At 31.5% G+C, this 20,252-nt stretch overlaps 1 protein-coding gene across 2 annotated transcripts; it reads left to right on the forward strand.

Moving 5' to 3' along the window:
• The first annotated feature begins 6,996 nt into the window (after positions 1-6,996).
• On the forward strand, positions 6,997-11,958 carry LOC148190777 (uncharacterized). 2 transcript variants are annotated; one of them, XM_088102574.1, is made up of 5 exons: positions 6,997-7,422; positions 9,604-9,782; positions 10,601-10,961; positions 11,169-11,275; positions 11,372-11,958. In XM_088102574.1, the coding sequence occupies exons 1-4, from the start codon at positions 7,051-7,053 to the stop codon at positions 11,256-11,258; spliced, it is 1,002 nt and encodes a 333-aa protein (XP_087958700.1). In that variant the 5' UTR covers positions 6,997-7,050; the 3' UTR covers positions 11,259-11,275; positions 11,372-11,958. The 2 variants fall into 2 exon arrangements, with proteins under 2 accessions (XP_087958700.1, XP_087958699.1); XM_088102573.1 differs by having other exon boundaries at positions 11,169-11,958.
• The last annotated feature ends 8,294 nt before the right edge of the window (positions 11,959-20,252 follow it).

Genomic DNA, 20,252 nt, shown 5'->3' on the forward strand with positions numbered 1-20,252 from the left:
CAAATGACAAAACTAGAATTCCAATAAGGACAAACAATGAAAAAGGGAATGTAAGGAAGCGACACTTAATCAAAAACTCAGAATGACTCCAAAATATATGATAAAAGCAACAAAATTGACTAAAACAAAGAGTGGAAAAAAATGCACATTGAACTTGTTGTTTTCACGAGATAATGGCCTTTTAGCTTTTAGTGCAATGGTCAAAATTTGATCCATTGCAAATTACAATTTCTAACCAAAGAAATCAACTTAAACAAGTCCAAATACACTTGTTACTTCTACTGTAAGTCAGAATTACACATTTTAATGACTTTTTCCAATTTTACTCATGCTATGACTCAATTTCGAATGCCTATTTTATCAGAATTCAACCAGAAGATTCATATGTTGTTTTTGACTTTAACAAGAAGTAACATTGTATTTAAAGAAATTATTTCTTTAGAATGGTATTTAGAAAGCAAGTTTAGCAATGATTTGAAGAAGTTTTGATGTTTTACAATGATGTAATGCTAAAACAACATGCACACAGATATTAGACAATTGCTAGAATAACTCGGTTTTGGTGAAAATTGTTTTTAACCAATTCTGCTACAAGTCTTAAAGCTATCGAGATTTGCTAAACAATTCATTGCTTTTATGGTGTGCTTAGACTATGTGTAAGCAGATACAATAAAGAAAAATCATCCTCATGAAAAGATCGAGAATGCTCTTAACGTTGTTTAGAATCATAAACTTTCGTTTGTAAGAAGATAAAGAGAAAATTTAAAGAGTTTGTTAGATTGAATTGTATGGTAAGAAACTCCTCTTTGTGAGAGTAATCGTCTAAGGACTTGTAAGCGATCTGTTTGATTTCAATTTTTGAAGAGAATTCAAACACTTAACACTTAACTCGGTGGGGTTAAACGGTAACTAGATGAGTTTGTCTAGTGGAAACCAAGAGTAGGTGGAACTCAACTAGACAATGTATCAGGAAGATACCGAGAGTGTCTAGGGATACCAAGAGTGGTGAAGAATACTACATAACCAAAAGTAGGTGATACTCGTCTCTAGTCACGGTAACAAGTTACTAGGTTTAATAAGAAAACTAGGAGTAGGTTAAACTCAACTAGATAGTATATAGGGAAGATACCAAGAGTGTCTAGGGATACCAAGAATGGTGAAGAATACTGCATAAGTAGGATTAGGTGATACTCGTCTCTAGTCACGGTAATGGGGTTACTAGGTTAACTAGGAAAACTAAAAGTGAGTTAAACTCAACTAGACAAGGTATCAGGAAGATATTATGAGTGTCTAGGGATACTAAGAGTGGTGAATAATATTGCGCAAATAGAAGTGGGTGATACTCAGTTCTAGTCACAGTAACGACGGTTACTAAGTATGACTAGTGCAATCAGAAGTGGTAAGAATACTCATATGTACTTCATTAAAAATCTAGTAGAACCTTCAAAGATATCTTAGAGGAGAATTGGGCATATGTCAGTTGAGTGAACCACTATGAAATGTGTATGCTTAGTGTCTTCGCTCTACAAGAATTTTATCTACAACTAAAACATATACTTGCAAAACAAACAGTTAATACACACACTCATCATTAGACGCACCTTCCCTTAAAAGTATCTTCTCCTAGACGCTATAGAAGAATAACTAAACAATCAAGCTATAAATGCTTATGTTAAAACAACTTCTTACACGTCAGGGATTTTGTGACTCGTGAGGATTATCCAATCTCTATCAAAGGTTGTCACATATCAATGTCGAAAAAGATTTCCCGAAACATTATTCAACTCCCTTCTATTGTTTCTTGCTACTTCGTCACCCATTCCAAGTTGTGCAGTATTCTTCGACACTCTTGGTATCCCTAGTCAATCCTGGTAAACTTATTACTCTAACTAGTTTTGTATTAGCACCACTCCTGATTTTCCTAGTTAATCCTAATAACACTCGTAACACTGACTAGAACCAAGTATTACCCACTCCTAGTTGTACAACATTCTTCACCACTCCTAGTATCCCTAGTCAATCTTGGTAACACTTGTTACTCATACTAGTTAATTATTTGTACCACTCCTATTTCCTCAGTCAATCCAAGTAACATTTGTCACACTAACTAGAATAAAGTATCATTTATTCCTGGTTGTGGTGTATTCTTCACCACTCCTCGTATCTCTAGACAATCTTGGTATCTTCCTAATATGTTGTCTAGTTGAGTTTCACTCACTCCTGGTTTCTACTAGACAAACTAGTTTAGCTACCGTTTTACCCCACCGAGTTAAGCGTTAAGTGTTTGAATTCTCTTCAGAATTTGCAATCCAACATATCGCTTATATGTTCTTAGACTATTACTCTCCTAGAGAGGATGTGTATATAATACAATTCAATCTAATAGACTCTCAGAATTTTCTCTCTTCTTACAACAATAAGCTTTTGATTCTATGAAGCTTGAGAGTGTTTTCTTTTCTTTTGAGCTTTGCTTTTCTTCTCAGATGTTTTATTTCATTCTAGTGTGCTTATTCTCTTGCTCTTTTATTCAACATTCTTCAATATATAGCTTTAAGAAAATGTCCTAGATAATACTTTGCTTTGATCTTCAGATCTTCTTAGCCTTGTCATAGGTAGTAGCCATTGGTAAAAGTTAACTTGTTAGAGCATACGTGCTTTTTCAGTTCTTTATCAAAAGTAGGTTGTATGAACTTTTTGGCTTGAATTTCGATAGAGAGAACATTCTGTGAATGTCTTCTTTGTCTCTAACATAAAATTCTAATTTGTATTTGATAGAGCATGTGGATACTTGACATAAGTAATTTGCACAAAGTAAAGTAGAGTAGATATGTATGTAGGCAGATATGTCCCTTTTTCTTATCAATTTTGTTGATGATTGTGCTAGGGTAACCTGAGTGTTTTCTCTTAAACATAAAAGTGATGTGTGTGATTTGGTTTGTTTCTTCCATCACATGATTGTTACACAATTTAATACATTTATTAAGGTCATTCGATCAGAAAATGAAGGAGAATATTTTAGGACTGAATTAACAAAGTTCATAAACTCTAAGCATCTTGCATCAAACTGCATGTCCTTATTCACCACAACAGAATGGAGTGTGGCTGAGAGGAAAAATAAACATATATTAGAGGTGAAAAGATCACTTTTGATAGATGGTAATGTCCCATCTCATTATGGGGTGAGGTTGTGAGCTTTGTAATTTATTTAATTAATCGAACTCCTTCTAATGTGCTTAAGTTTCGAAGGCTTTTATATGTGTTGTCTGATTATTGTATCTTTCCTTCCATAGTTTATTTACGCCCTAATGTTTTCGGATGTGTTATATATGTTCACTTACTCCCACATCAACGTACAAAGCTTGAAGAACGAGCGATCAAATGTGTTTTTGCTGGGTATGGATCAACTTAAAAAAGTTATCGTGCTTATCATCCACCATCAAAGAAATTTTATATCTCTATGGATGTGACATTTAATGAGCATAAATTTTTTTATGTTGATTCTACACTTCAAGGAGGCAATGAAAGTGATCATGATGTTAGTATATTTGATATCTCAGATATAAAATTATATAGTGAAAATAAATTATCGTGTGAGGATCATTTTGCAAGAAGTGAGTCAATCCTAAATATGGACACTTCTTTTTTTGGATAATATGGTGTCTTCTGATCATAACCAATTAACTCAATCTTTTCAACAAGTTTGGCTTGACTCTTCAGAGGTACCTTTTGATCCTATCCTTGATAATACTAATTTAGATGAAATCAATCATGAAATTGCTTCTTGTTTAAGTGAGACCACCAACATATCAAACATTGAGTCTACTACTGTTTAATATAATCTTCTATCCCGTTCTAACCATGGTCAACCTGTAGCTAAATATGAACCAGACCTCCAAGCCAAAGTTAAATATCCCATTAGTAAATATGTGTTATCTCACAGGTTATCCCAGTCATATGCATCGTTTGTATCTCAATTATCTTTAATTTATATTCCTAGAAATATATAGGAAGCTTTGACAGATCCTAGATGGACCAAAGCAATGGTTGATGAGATGTCAGCTTTAGAAAGAAACAACACTTGGGATATTGTGTCCTTACCAAGAGGGAAGAAAATTGTGGGCTGCAAATGGGTATTTACAATTAAACATAAAGTTGATTGAACTATGAGAGGTATAAAGTACGACTTGTGGCTAAAGGTTACACTCAGTCTTATGGTGTAAATTACCAAGAGATGTTCGCACCGGTAGCCAAGCTCAACACTGTGAGAAATACTTCTGTCGCTAGCAGGAAACCAAGATTGACCTCTTCTACAATTTGATGTGAAAAATGTTTTCCTACATGGAGAAATCTTAGAAGAAATTTATATGGATTCTCCTCTAGGCATGACAGATTCAATTGAAATGAAGGTTTGCAAATTAAAGAAGGCTTTATATGGATTAAAACAATCTCCAAGAGCATGGTTTGGAAGGTTTACCAAGTTTATGAAGACTTTTAGCTATAGAGCAAGTAACTCTGATAACACCTTATTTTTTAAGAGAGGAAAAGGAAAAATTACAGCTTTGATTATATGTGTAGATGACATGATTGTTACAGGAAATGACAAAGATGAGATTTCTAGTTTGCAACAATACCTTGCATCTGAATTTGAGATGAAACAACTTGGAAACTTCAAATACTTTTTGGGTATTGAAGTATCTAGATCAAAACATGGTATTTTTATATGCCAAAGAAAATATACTATTAACTTACTATCGAAAACTAGACTGCTTGGGAGTAAACCAGTTGATACACCTATTGAACAAAATCATAAACTCTTTCAAAGCTCAAACTTAGCAAACATAGACAGAAGGACATACCAAAAGTTGGTAGGAAAATTTATTTATTTATTCCATACACGTCCAGATATTACCTATGAAGTGAATGTTGTTAGTCAATTTATGCATGACCCACGAAAACTTCATATAGATGTTATTGAAATAACTTTGAGATATTTGAAGTCCACTCATGGAAAATGAATTTTGTTCTCAAATCATGGAAACTTAAAGGTAGAAAGGTATATTGATGCAGATTGGGCAGGTTCAAAAGATGATAGAAGATCTACCTCTAGATACTTTACTTTTGTAAGAGGGAATCTTGTAATTTTGAGGAGTAAAAAACAGTCTGTAGTAGCAAGATCTAGTGCTGAAGCAGAATTTAGAGGCATGACACTTGGTGTATGTGAACTTTTGTGGATTAAGAATGTGCTATCAGATTTGAGCTTTAAACTAAATGAAACTATGAATTTGTAATGTGACAATATGTCGGCTATAACAATTGCTCACAACTATGTGCAACATGATAGAACAAAGCATATGGAGATTGATAGACATTTCATCAAAGAGAAGCTTAAAGTTGAAATAATTTTCTTTCCATTTGTAAGATCATAATTGTAGTTGGTTGATATTCTTACAAAGGAGTGTCAAGACGAGTGTTTAATGAATCTCTATTCAAGTTGGGAATGTATGATATCCATGCACCAACTTGAATGACACACTATCTCTAAAATAACACATGAGAATTATTCTCTAAACCTTTTTATATCACAACTACCCTACAACACCATTATTGTTATACAACACCATTATTGTTATCGTTTCTTCTATCATGACTGTTGCTACAAAGCTAGAAAAAGAGTGAACAACGTTACATAGGAATAAAAAGAGAGAAAATGGAAAAACAACTTGTTCGGGAAAGCTTTTTCTTTGTAACATATATAATGTAAGATGTTCAAAAAGACTTGTTCCGAAATACATTATATGTACTATGAAAAGTTTGTTTCAAAAATATCTTCCCAAAATCTTATTCCAAAACAAATTTCACATAGTTTGGTAACTTTGTTCCATAAATCTTGGTCTAGAAATTTGAGATAACTTTAATCACTTTTATAAGGATAAAATAATATTCTGAAAATTTGAGTAGTTGCAAGAAGAAATTGTGAAAGTGCAGATAGTAAAAGCCTTAATCTAATAAATGGTTAACGTTTTTGTATTTTTTTCTCCTATTTTTTTTAATGTGAAATCCTGTTGGTGTTAAAATTTTAAGAAATTTAATTGAAAGGGTGTATCACCCTGCATCTCTCTTCTTTCATCCTACACTTCTAGAATTACAAATATGACATTTAACTTTTATTAAATTAATTTTCTTTTACTTTTTTATTCTCTCTTCACTTATTGCATTTTTTTTATTTCTTCACCGGCCTTCAAAAATCAATTAAAAATTCAACTATTTAGAGTTTGAAATACAATTAATAAATAAACGTAGTTTTAATGAATAAACATACTTCGAAATAATTTATTCCTTAAACATTTTTACATTAAAAAAACATATTAAATATAAAATAAAAAAATAACAAATAGTAAATTTTGAAAAATCAAAATTAAACAAAGAAAAAAAATTAACAAAATTTTAAATAAAAAATTACAATCAAATACCATTGCAATATTTAAAAAAATCAACTAAAATTAAATTAAACAATTATTAAAAAATAACAAAAATCAATATAATTTAAAGTAAAGAATTTTTTTTTATTTGATTGTTGTTTTTAAATTTTTTATTTGATTTTTTAAAATATTGTAATTATATTTAGTTGTTATTTTTTATTTGAAGTTTTGTAATCTTTTTATTTGTTTTATTTTGATTTTTTAAAATTTATTATTTGTTTTTTTTATTTATTTTAATTTTGATGTGTTTTTTTCTTAAACATAGATATATTTAAAAAATAAACATATTTTGAAATAGATGTATTCGTGTTTTAAATTATGTTTATTAAATGTATTTCAAATCTTAAATTGTTGAATTTTAAAGTTACAGGGTGAACTAATTGAAAATGATTGATAATAAAATGAGCGAAATATAAATTTGGATAATAAATTTTAATTTATAGTAATTGTGTGATAAAATGTGGTATTAAGTTTTAGTAATTGTTATTATATTTTTCACACAATAAAACAGGAGAACTGAAAAGGCAAAGGAGTATCCTCGTATTATCCTTCCTTGGCAGTAGCAGAAGACATGAAAGGATTGTTTCTCCCATGGAATCCATTGCGCTTCCACACTCTCACTTTTACTTCCCTTCCAAACAGATCCTTAACCCTCTCAGCTTCCTTGGAGTCCCTCTCTCAGGTGAGCGCGCGCGAGAGGAGACGCGAGAGGAGCGAGAGAAGAGAGAGAAAGAGCGGCGCCAACTGGAGGGAGGAAGTGGAGATGAAACTCATCGAGAAGCCGAAGAAGAAAGGTTCGTGGATGGATGAACTGAACCTGGACAACCTCGCCAAGTTGGGTCCTCAATGGTGGGTCATTCGTGTTTTGAGGATTAGGGGTCACGAAATCGCGCAACTCCTCGCTCGCTCCCTCGCTCTAAACTACCCCGATGTGGAATTTAAGGTAAGGATGTTGTTGCTGTTTCGTCATCTGCTTTGAAAGTGTTTTGCATTCTCTCGGATTTGGTAACTGTTGTTTAGATAAATATGTTTACGATTCTTTATTTCAATTATTAGAACCATATCTTCGGCACATGAATGCATGGAAAAAGTATCATGAATAAAGCTTGAGATTGAAATAAAAATGGTATACTTTTCTATTGGACCCTTGTATTTGTGTGTGTATTTTTTTAATTGCAAACCTTTTATTAGCATTATTTTCTGTTAGAAAATTAATAGGTTAATTGTATGTGTTTATGTTGACCTTTTGTCAAAAATTTTAGGCTCATTTTGATGAAGTTTATGTTATCTGATAGAAATTTTATCCAGATTACTGAGTGTAACTTTTGTTTCTTATTTTTAAATTGTTAATTCAAAATAAAGAATCTTCTTTGACTTATCAATCATTCATGATCCTAACGTCTTCTGATCTTCTGCAATTTCTAGTTTTTCTTAAGTAGTTGAAAATTGTTAATAGTGATCTGTTTCCCTAATCCTTGATTTGGAATTTATCAGTACTAGTATTATGGGCCTTGTTGACTCTGTTTGAGAACCTGGCTAACCACTTTTCGGGAATCTCCCCTGTTAATGTTTTTTTTTCTTCATCAACAACCCGAAACTTGGCTTCAGAGATAACAAAATATGTTTAAAGAATTTACTATAATTATAACAATTTATAAAAGGAGGTTAAAGTCTTGAAAAGAATGTTTTAGTACTTAAAGGTTTAAGTGTATATTTAATGATATTCATGAGTTGGATTCGGAAGTTCATTTTAAGAATTTCATGTATATACACTGTTTTACTGTGTTAATCAACTTGAAGTTATAGTAGGTGTTACGTACCCGAATAGGACATGTAATAAGACACTATCATAGTAGATAGAAAAGACAATGAATGATAATGAACGAATGAATTTCTTTTATTGATGGTAATATCTGAATAAACAAAAGTAAACAAGGGTAATTGGGAGCATAACCTCCTTCAATTACTTGGGAGCATAACCTCCCTCAGAGGAGCATAGCCGTATGTCACAAGACTCAATAATCAAAAGCATAACCCTAACAATAGACTCCCCTTTATTTATACTAATTGTATCCCACCCATCTTGTGCCAAATCTTTCCCTAGAATATTGTTCTAAATAAAATATTTCCCTAGAATATATTTCCCTAAATAAAATATTTCCCTAGAATATATTTCCCTAAATAAAATATTTCCCTAGAATATATTTCCCTAGAATATCGCTCTAAATATTTCTCTAGAATATTACTCTAAATATACTAAATATTTCCCGCCTATCCTAACTGCTACATCAGGTAGGATAGTCGTTCCTCAACCGGTCGGCCCAAGTTTTTCGTTGCTTCTCACCGTTCGGCTCGAGCTCTCTTCGCCTTCCACCGTTCGGCTTGATCTCTCTCCGCTTCCACTGTTCGGCCTGACCTCTCTCCGCTTCCACCGTTCGGCCTTCTCCTTCTCTCCTATACCTTCTTCTCTCATATACCTTGTATCCTAACAGTAGGTTTGATTTTTAAATACATATTTAAGTTGCATACCTGACTTCAAATAAGTTCTCAAAACTCACACGATACTTTCAATAAGCTTCATAATTAAGGTTGTAAATACGTACTTGTTGATGTGTTTTTAACAAATTTAGTTTCTCAAACATATTCCTAGGGTTAAAAATAACGATAAAAGTTAGATATAGTTAAGTGCTATCTGTGTGCTCTTTAATTTAAATTGGATTTTCACTTCAGTAGAATATATGTTGATGTTTAATGTGGACCTTTATTACACAGACTATTAAAATGAGAATCTCATTCTTATCAGCGAATGCCACAAACTGCTTAAAGAAATGTATCAAAGTTTCTCCTAAGAATAATAGCTAAAACATGCTGCGTTGTAGATTTAAGCTTGAACAAGTGGTTCTTAGATTGCAGTTAGTTTTTATAAAAACTGTTTCTAGGCTCATTTGTTTGTTTGAATGAGTTTTAGAGAGTGGCCATTGGCCATGGTAGTTGTTGGTGTTTGTGGCAAACATTAGCACCAGCTTAGTAGATGAAGATGAAAATAAAAGTTAAATTGAGGAGTGACAAGTAATGTTTCATATCAGGTTATTTTATTTATTGATGTTGTAGTGTATGGTTTTAGATATATGTTCCATCCGTCAATGAGAAAAGGAGATTGAAGAATGGTTCCTACTCTGTTAAACCAAGACAATTGTTCCCAGGATGTGTTTTCTTGAGATGTGTGATGAACAAAGAATTACATGACTTCATAAGAGAGTATGATGGTGTTGGAGGATTTATTGGTTCAACAGTTGGAAACACGTAAGCATCTGTTGCTTCTGCCTTCTGTCTTTTAGAATTTTGTTTTAAATCTTTGCATGAAAGGTTGGGTTCTTGTGCAAGGCAAGATGTCTTCAATCTATTAGTTATGATAAAGAGAAATGACTACAATCTGGAAAACAGTTCCTCACAAGAAACCATCTGAATGAAATGTCTATTTTAATTCCCTTTGTTTACTTGACAAGTTAATCAATGTTGAAGTATAGTTTTTTAAAGTTACGCTATGCTGAGAAAGTTTGAAACATGAAGACTCTGAATAAATTTTCTCCATTTTACTTAAAAAATAAGGAAAAATGGAATGAATTCCTCCATTAAAGGAGAAGAAAGTAAAAAGAAAAAGAAAAGAACTTTCTCAAAGTTAAAATTAACTTATGCATAAGTTAAAATAATTTTTTTTTTTGGGATAAGCTAAATGATTTTAACTTCCCTAAAAAGCTGATTTTACTTATGCAGTGGTGAATCTGATAAAAAAACATATTTATAAACTAATTTTAGTTTATGGGTGAAGCTTATTTCATTCTTCTAGTTTTCTTCAAGTGTTTATGAGTAAACTGATCATAACAATGTTATATTGTTTTTGAGAAGTTACACCTATTCCTGATCAAGTTATGATGAGCTGAGTAGCTAACACTTTCTAAGATTACAAATTGTTGGTGCCTTTTAAGTGTGCTGTATACGTTTTAAGTTCTAATTAATGATTTCAGATGTTGAAAATATCTAAAATCCAACGTCTCTAATGCATATATTTCCCTGTTCCTGTTTAGTATGATTAAAAACTCTTGATTATTTTCACTTTGCAGAAAGAGACAGATCAATAGACCTAAGCCATTATCTGCTGAAGATGTGGATGCAATCTTCAGACAAGCAAAAGAAGAACAAGAAAAAACTGACCAAGCTTTTGAGGAAGAAGAGAAAAGAGCAGCTCTAGTCTCTGGGATTCGTAATACAGAATTAGAACCCGATGATGTTTTGAATGCTATTGTTGATTCTAAATCTAAAAGGAGGCATAGGAAAACTTCTGATCAGGTCACAGTCAAAGAGGCCTCTTCTAATCGAAACAAATATAAACTCCTTGTTCCAGGTTCCACTGTTCATGTTGTATCTGGAACCTTTTCAGGGTTTACAGGCACCCTCAAGAAGCTGAATCGAAAAACTAAAATGGTGAGCTTCTTCCTTAGCAAGCTTAAATTGGCATAGCAATTTCTATTCTGGACATACATGCAAATTTATCTGATTAAAATTACTAGAATGCTGTTATGAAATAAAACTGACTGCAAGCTGTAAATAACGTTTCAATTTATGGGTCAAATAATTATGCCAAAAAGTTTTCTCACTTGTTTGTAGACTTAAATAGCCTTCTTCCTGCAGGCTACTGTGCATTTCACTCTATTTGGGAAAGAGAACATAGCAGACATAGATGTTAATGAAATTGGTCTAGAGACAAACCCTGGCCTGTAGGGTTTTCTCCCCTGATGGTATGCTTCCATAACTTTGAATTAGTGGTATGGAGAAAAAGAAAAGGCTTTGAGGAGATGCACACTGAATGCCATTTTGGCCTTTTCCGTTTGCAGATGAAGCTGGGTTTTTATATGGAAATATAAGTGTATCTTATATCTGACCAGTTCTTGCTTGTGTATTATGATTCTTGAAGTAAAGGAATTTGCTGTTAGTAGCTAAGCAGGACGAATGTGGAGCTTTTTTTTGGTGCTTCATTCCCAGAATTGAAATCTGATGAGATCATGCACTGGAGGCCAAAAATTTGAGGTTTGTAGTTGAATTATGGTATTTGCTAATGCACATTTCACAACTGAATCTCTCTTTCCCTCTGGCTGGTAAAAGGGATTCATAATTTGATATCTTGAATGTGGTGATTTTTGAGTTAAAAAATCACCACTTTAAATGAAAACGAATTAGGATAACATGACCTAGTTTTCTTATTCATTGTGTGTGTATGTTACTTTAATTACTTTTAGAAAAAACAATAAAAGTAATTATTCTGAGTTCTGGTTTATCCATTGTCTTGGCATTATTTCCTATTTAATGCCTTAGGTTTAGTACCATTTCTAATCAAGTTGATGTTAAATTATAATACCTGATATAATGTATTTGATCTACAGTGGATTATCTATTGCTATTAACATTTGTTGGTTTTCTCTCACACAGGCTCCATAGTAACATTCTCATGTGTATAAATATAATCTGCATTTCGCCCTTCGTTTTTAAGTTGCCATTTTGCCAAGTCAATATCATTGGAATGTTGGTTGCTGGAATTTATCTGTATGAAAAGAACAATTTTATCACTTGAATCAATTTTCCTTCATAATGTTTTCATTTGTCCATGTTTTGAAAATCACAATAGTTGAATTTAAAATTCAAAACTGTAGTGGTTATGGTTCAGTTGTTTGATCTCTTACATCATAGTTTTAATTATTTTCAGAAAAAAATATCATCCCCAAAAGAAATCTATAATAATTTGAATGTTTGATGTACATCTGTATGATTCTTTACACTGAATTCAAAACTTTTAGCAGACCTAAATTTTGTATGTGTTATTGTTTTTAGTTCCAATATATGCATTGTTTTACGAAACATAAGCGACTACACGATGAAGTATAAAGTGTTGTATTGATAGAATAAAAGGCGTTGTCATTGGGAGAAAAGACTTTGTGGAAATTATGGGTCTGCTTATTTAAATCCTCTTAAAAAGCTAAATTTTGTTTAAATTCTAGAATTTTAAAAATAACTTTTAAAGAAATAAAAACTGAAACGTGACCACACATTTCAGAGGTGCAATTGAGGATTCTTCATGTCGTGTTGTATAGAAATCACGTTCAATGATATCAACCAGTAAACTTAATAAATACATAAGAGTTTTGTCTGCATCAACTATTGATTGTAACTTCGCGTGATAACTTTTTGGAACTAAAATATGTACTGAATCGTAAATAAGAAAAGGGATAAATATTATTTTAGTTTCTGTTTTTGTTTATATTGTTTAGTGTGAGACTTATATTATTTTGGATGTTTATATGTAACATGTAACACTAACTTAACACATAATTAAAAATAAAATTTTTAATAAAGAATTTTTATTTTTAAATTATAAGGAAAATTCTAATTTAATTTTAGAATTAGAAAGAAAACTCTTTATTATTTTAAAATTAGAAGAAAATTTCTTTATTATTTTTAAATCAATTCAAATAATTATATTTGAATAATATAGTTATAGTTGGTTTAAAAATAATGAAAGAAATATTTAATAAAAATGAGTTTTAATAAAAAATAAATTTGTATTAAATTTAGAAAGAGACAAAAATGAGTTTTATAGTTGCACTAATATTTACTTGATATATGAAAACTTGATATGTGATGCTGGCATTGCAACGTAAACATAATGTTGACTTGAAGTAGATAATTTTTTTTAAATCAAGAGAAAATTTTAAAAAATGAATAAAAGTTGAAAAATAAAAATAAAAAATCAACATGATCATAAAGTTCTTCTTTCGTTGATAACTTAGACTACATCATGAAAAAGAATTAAATTGAACCTAATTTATCAAAATAGAGACTAAATTAAATATCTGATTTCCACGTTAAATAAAATCAAAAATTAAACCAAAAGAATATTTAAATAAAAAACTTAATAAAATAATTAAAAAATATTATTTTTTAAAAAATTAAAAAAAATTAAGAATGACACATAAGATACGCGGTTAATCTTTCATTACTAATTTATTAATCTTTCATTAATAGTTTATATGATGTCGTGAAAATAGATCAAATTAAATAAATTTATCAAAATGAAAATCACATCAACATTCAAACAAATGATATTAAACAAATCGATTAAAATAAGAAAAAATATATATATTTAAACTTCTTGATTAATGTTTACCAAAATGGGGACCCATGTCATTGGTCATGACTAAACAATTATTATTTTAGATGGACTAAATTTGAAGGTGAATGAAAGAAAATTCAATAGCTTTTAAATACCTTTCACATTGTTGGCAGCGTGCTGTACGTCTTTTATGATAGTTTCTTTCAGTAACTTCATAACTTTCTTCCTGTATTTTCTTATAAACAAAATTTTATACTTATACTGTACAATTCGAAATTTTTAGATTGCACAGTTCAAAATTAAAAATTGATGTAGATTGTGTAATTTAGAATTTTTTTTAATTGAAAAAGGACTTACGCATTTCCTAAGTTAAACATATCTTTTGATTTTTGGATTGTGTAATATGCAAGTCATTTTGACTTTCAAATGATAGAATTGTGTAATTTGGAAGTTAAAAATAACTTTGTGCAATCCAGAAAATTTATGAACGATGCAATCTAAAAGTCATTTTATTTTTGGATGGCACAGTCTACAGAGGAAAAAACGAGAAGTTTCTTTTACACGAAAGTGCAGGAAGAAACTGCCCTCTTTTATTTGTTCATCTCCAAGTTGCTCTATAAGTGTTTAGTTTCCTTTTTGATAATGATACTTTGACAATATTTTTTGACAATATTTTAATACTATTGTATGTCATTTTGTGATTGGTTCAGGTTGGTGTTTATGATTATTATTATTAATTAGAATAATTTTGAAAAACAAAATGACATGTAACTATTTTAAAATGTTGTTAAAAAAATATTGTCAAATATTTATCTTTCTTTTTATACTTCCATAATTTTTTGCAACTCCATAAATTTGTGTTACTGTAAAATTTTATATTTTGCAATATACAATTAGGAATATATTTTTATTTTATGTTTTAAAATACAATTTTTTTATTCTGGAAAAAGCATAGATTCCAACACATAAAAGTTTATGGGAGTGGATGTTGAAATTACGAAAGTGTAAAAAGAAATAGCTTTCAACTATTGTTGTCATGTGTCCTTTCCTTATGTCCCTTGTATCTCTAGTTGGATTCGTACTAATAAAGTTCATATGGGATTATGACTTATGACAAAAAAGAAGAGGAAGCTAAGTGGAATCTTTTTTTTATTCATCATGTAAGTAATATACAAATCTTTTTGCAATGCATTTAGATCAGGTTTGTAAGAGTAGGGGCCATATTGCCATACTGTTAGTGACCTTCATTGGGATTTAACCACAACACTTATTTCATGTTAGTATAGAAATTGATAAAACCTGAGACGTGTAGTTTTAGGACTTATCTGTAATGTATTGGGAAAGTCTTTCAAAATATAATAGAATTTCTCAAAATATTTATAAGGATCTCATAATTAACACGAGTCTCTAAAAAAAATATAAAACAAACTGAGAATATTTGTTAGCTTAACGTTGTAAAACTTTCCAAAACCAATGTTTAACTTTTGCAATATCATAACAGTGCAGTGGTCCCTGCGTTTTCTAATGCTTGGTCTTCCGTGAGTGAGTGTTTAATTTTGGTTACAGTTCAGTGATTCTGGTTAAAAAATTTAGTTGCTATCATGTTAAAAAATTTATTCTGTTGCTCTAAGAGTCTAAATATAAAGTGATGTAAACCATTCTTATTTATAATAAATTATTAATAATTGATTATTGTTCGGAAGCTCGACTCGCTATTTAAAGCTGGATAAGCATCCAAAGACTATCTATAAGGTCTATAGATTCAGATATCGAGCTTAAAGAAATTTTGATTTAATTAACCATATTGTAATCGAGGAAATATTTTAACAAAAGATAAGAGATTTATATTTGGTTGTTATTTTTGTATTTTATTATTATCCTTTGTAATTGGAATACTTTCTAATATTTCATATAATAGACAATTACGCTTATAAATAAAATATTAACTTTTATGATCAAGGAATAAAATTACTTTAGCCCTAGCAGTTATTAATTTTGAGTAAAGAGAGTTCATCGAATTTTTTGTTTTCGATTTAAAACTTACAACTTTTTATTAGAATAATTATTTATAAACGAAAGAGTAAATAGTTGGTTCATTGAAAAACATTGACATATTTTATTTTTAAGGACAATAAAAAAATATTTTATTTTATTTTTATATGAAATTTACTTTGTCAAAAGGGATATGGGTGGGTGACTCTCCCAATTTTGGTGCAACATAACCATGTGGGTAAGGTTATTACTCTTATATCTTGTTGCATGGATGTGTTTCTAGCAAGTATAAGATCTTAGTTGTCTAGTTCCATGCATCTAGTCTTCTAGAAATGAGTCTCATATACATGTTTGGTCAGAATGATATGGGCAAATGTTGTAATGCATGATGAATGGATGCTTGTGATGTTTGAAGACGTAGAAGTATTAAGAAAAAATTGTTTATAAGACTAGATTGTCTCACTTTTTCATATGTTTTGAAGTTTAACAAGTAATAATAAATGAAATAACCATATTATAAAGTGTTATATATGTGAAAAATAATTTTGTTAAAAGAACATTCATTTAGTACAGGATATCATATAGAAAATTTTTCAGATAATTTGTATTACATAAGTTTTAGGTTAGTTCATTCAAGCACTTAATCAAACTCTTGGTGAAACCTAGGGTTTCACAAAGGCATTTCATCAAACAATTTCTAATTTTGCATTTAGGCACAAAATTAAGAAAACCTAGGTCTAAGAAAATATTCATGTCGTGTTTCTTTATAATTTTGGATACTCACATCTCATTTTAATCCCCTCACACATCCAATTCTAAGAAATCATTGAAAACTTGCTTTGAAATAATTATATTGAACTTGGTAGTGATAATGCTAATTCTTACATTTATCTAAGCCTCATTTTCTTGGAAAAATTAACTATTTTCTACCTTGAAACTTGTTTAATCCTCTCTTTTATCTTGCTTTTGTAAATAATTATATTTTAGGCTACACTTAGTAGATTTCATCACTAATCCCCTTATTATGTAGGTTAGTTCTATGCTTTGGAAGAACCTCCACCAAATCAAGGCACTAACACATAGGAAAAGCACAAAGAACATCAAAAGCAAGAACCCATGAAGTTCAGAATCATGCTTGGGCACCCTTCTAAGGGCCTTGAGCGCCAGATGGCTCGCAAAGATCACGTATGAACGCCCTATCTCTAGGCATTGAGCACCAATTACCTTGCAAAGCTTCCGCCTGCGCGCCCCATCTAGGGCGCTGAGCACCATTAAGTTCGCAAAGTTGGCGCTTCAGTGCCCCATCTAGGGCATTGAGCGCAATTTAGTTTGCAAGGTTGGCACTTGGGCGCTAAGTGCCACTTTTGTTGATTTGACATTTTTGACCTATTTAATGCTAAAACGCAAAGGGAATAACATCTTTTGGCGACTGAACACAAAAACAATATCTTGCAAGGTTTGGAGGCTAGCTTGGGTGTATGGGTACATTCCTTTCTTCTTCCCTAGGTCTCCACTTTTTTCCATTTCTTCCATTGTAAGCTTGAGCTCTCCATAACAATGGATAAATGTAGTCACTGAACTCTGATGTAATATGAAGATGCTTTGAATATATGTATTGCTTATTTCATTGAGTGCTAGTAGTTATGTTCCTTCACTTAATGCTTGTTATGTTTTGGCATTCATAACTTAATATTTGGTTTGTTTGACATTGGAAAATATCTTGTGAACCTAGCCTGGGAATAAGCTACCTAAAGGAAATTGTATCTAGGAATAGAACTTGGACATTTAATTATCTTAAATCTTAATTCTTAATGTGGAGTTACTTATTAGGGTTTTCAAGGCATTGAAGTCTAATAAGGAAGTCTATGCTCTTTCTACCAAGGGATTAAGTTTTGAGTAAACTAGTAGGTTGACGTTAGCATATTAATAAAGAGGGGGTGTTTGTACATGCATTAAAGTGAAGTAAGTGAAATCTTACCCCAACAATACCAATTCATATCATTTTCAATCTAATTCCATTTCCAAGTGTTTTAGCTACAAAAGTTCACTTTACTATTTATGCATCATATTTACTTTAGTTGCACCCAAAACTCATTTAATGGGACTCATTCTTTAGTCTCTATTAGTTAAAAAGTTTTTGGCATCGTTGCCAAGGACCCATGTTAAAACTAGACTTTTGTGTGATTCTTAACCAATTTAGACTCTATTCTTTTATTCATTACTTTCTAATTTCTTGTAATTATATTGTCAATTCTTTTGGGCTGACTTGTGGCTCTAGTATCATTGTTCTCTAGTGTATGTAGGGCACGATTCGTACAAGAATTATCGTATCATCATAACCACTCCTTGTTGACCTTGAGGTTCAAAAAACAACTCAAAGAAATAATAGTAGAAGGAGGAAAAACAGGGAAGCCAGAGAAGAAACTTTCATCCCTAGATTTGATCAAGAAGGGGAAGACATTGCTGCTAATTTGAATGGTGACGACAGAGGAAAAACTAGATGCACATTGAAAGACTATTCGACAATCACAGGGCCTCTTCATTTCAATAGCATTGCTCGACCGAGGGTGAATGACACAAATATGGAGATGAAGTCTGCTCTCATTCACTTGGTGCAAAACAATCAATTCACTAGCTTATCTCATGAGAATCCTTTACTCATTTAGCCACATTCCTATAAATATGCAACACTATGAAGATTAATGACATGCCTAATGAGGCTATTAAGCTCAGTCTGTTTCCTTTTTCGTATGGAGTAACACCAAGGTGTGATTGAACTCTTTTCCTGAGAATAGCGTAACAATGTGGGAGGATGTGGTTGCTAAGTTCCTCAACAAGTAGTTCCCTGAATCAAAAAGTCAACAAAGGAAACTAAGAAATCTCTTCTTTACAGCAAGATAGTGATGAAGTCCTTCAAAATGATGAGAGAAAAGAAGAGTGTGAAAGAAAAGAAAGTGAGAAAGTTGAAGGAGAAAACCAACAAGAGGGAGAGGAACAGGAATAGAAAAGAAAGGGAAAAATGTATGAGAAGTCCCTTCCTTACCCAAAAGTTTATTCAAGGAAGGAGAAAGAGAAAAAATTTGGACGATTCATGGATATATTCAAAAACTTGGAGATTAGTATACCCTTCTCTGAGGCCCTTCAAAAAATGCCTTCATATGCTAGATTCATGAAGGAGTTGCTTACAAAAAAAAGGAAGTACATCGAAGAAGAAACCATTGAAATTCAAGGAAACTGCAGTGTTATCATTTAAAAGCTTTTTCCACAAAAGTTCAAAGATCCTGGTAGCTTCACTATTACATGCACTATAGGAAAGTTGGCTATTGGCAAGGCTTTAATTGATTTAGGAGCAAGCATCAACTTAATGCCCTTATCTATGTTTAAGAAGAATGGGCTTAGCCTAGTGGTATTTGTTGTGTGATGCTTGTGTGTGACATTGCTAGACTTGGTATCGAACCTAGCGGAGACCAAAAGTGGGTTTTATTTGCATTATGCTATTTTCGTTTATCTTTTTTTCTTTCGAAAACCACTTTTGGGCTGAGAGAAGCGCGCGGGGCAAGAAATTATATAAATCCACTTTGTTCTCTAACATCAACCATAAAAACCTCTCGTATTTTTTTCCTTTTCGAAACCCTAGGGAGAGATGAAAAGGTGTGTGGGGCGAGAGGAAGGGAGAAACCTTGTGCGAAGAACACGAGAAAACATTATTTTTGTCACCCTTCAAGAAACCCCTTTTTCATTTATTCTCTCTGTTTTAAAGAGAAAAAACACAAAGTCAATCAGCTAATTAGTGGTGGGCATGGCGGTGTGACCAACAGGAGAACATGAAAGCGCAGAGGATGAGTGAAGAACGAAAGGGGATATAACTTTTAGGTTGAGAGGTTTAATCGCGAGAAGGTGTTGAACATGGTATAGGGAGCTAACCCTATTGTTTCATGTTTGTGATTCAATTGTATGTGTTATACCACTTGTAATAATTACCTTTTAGTGGTATTGGCTTGTATTAATTGTGAGAAAATTTATAATATTGTGTTCAGTAATGTAGGCTGATGAATTTGACGTGCATTATTGTTTTCACCCTGTTCTGATTCGGGTAATGCAAGGAATGGGTAAACTGGGTGATTATAGGTGGTTATGCTAAGTCATATATTATTAAGTTGTGTCCAGATCATGACCAACTAAACTAACCAGATACTAAATAGATTTGTATGTTGATCCTGGTAAGAAATAGTACAGAAATAAGATTTGTTTGACTGAAACAAAGGGTTGCTGGATTTCAGATCGAATGACATATATACTACTATTATGGCATGATTATGGGTCATGATGTTTTTTTCAAGGTTATGTGATGTACTAATATGAGTTAGATGCAATTTTATGGTATGATGGCTATGATTCATTACTGTTTGGATGAACTATAGTTTTGGGGACTTTGTTTAATATTGTTTATCCATTATAATTGTTATTTTTGTTGAGTAGACAATCATAAACCTATTGAATATGTTTTCTTGAGACTGTATGACTATTTTAAATGTTGGTATAGTTGTTTTGGCTTGGTTATTGCATCGAGTAACATAGTGGTACTCGATTGGAGTGATTTTGGACTAGATAGGAAGTAG

The sequence above is a fragment of the Vigna umbellata genome, chromosome 11 (genome assembly GCF_029865625.1).
Source record: "Vigna umbellata cultivar VRB3 chromosome 11, Vumbellata_1.0, whole genome shotgun sequence".
In the NCBI taxonomy this organism is placed as follows: Eukaryota; Viridiplantae; Streptophyta; class Magnoliopsida; order Fabales; family Fabaceae; genus Vigna; species Vigna umbellata.

What these genes read in the sequence shown, in the direction of transcription:
- LOC148190777 (XM_088102573.1), top strand. Translation starts at nt 7,051, where the DNA reads ATGAAAGGATTGTTTCTCCCATGGAATCCATTGCGCTTCCACACTCTC. An exon ending in ACCCCGATGTGGAATTTAAG is followed by an intron (nt 7,423 to 9,603) that starts GTAAGGATGTTG and finishes GTATGGTTTTAG; the next exon opens with ATATATGTTCCATCCGTCAA. An exon ending in TGAATCGAAAAACTAAAATG is followed by an intron (nt 10,962 to 11,168) that starts GTGAGCTTCTTC and finishes TTCTTCCTGCAG; the next exon opens with GCTACTGTGCATTTCACTCT.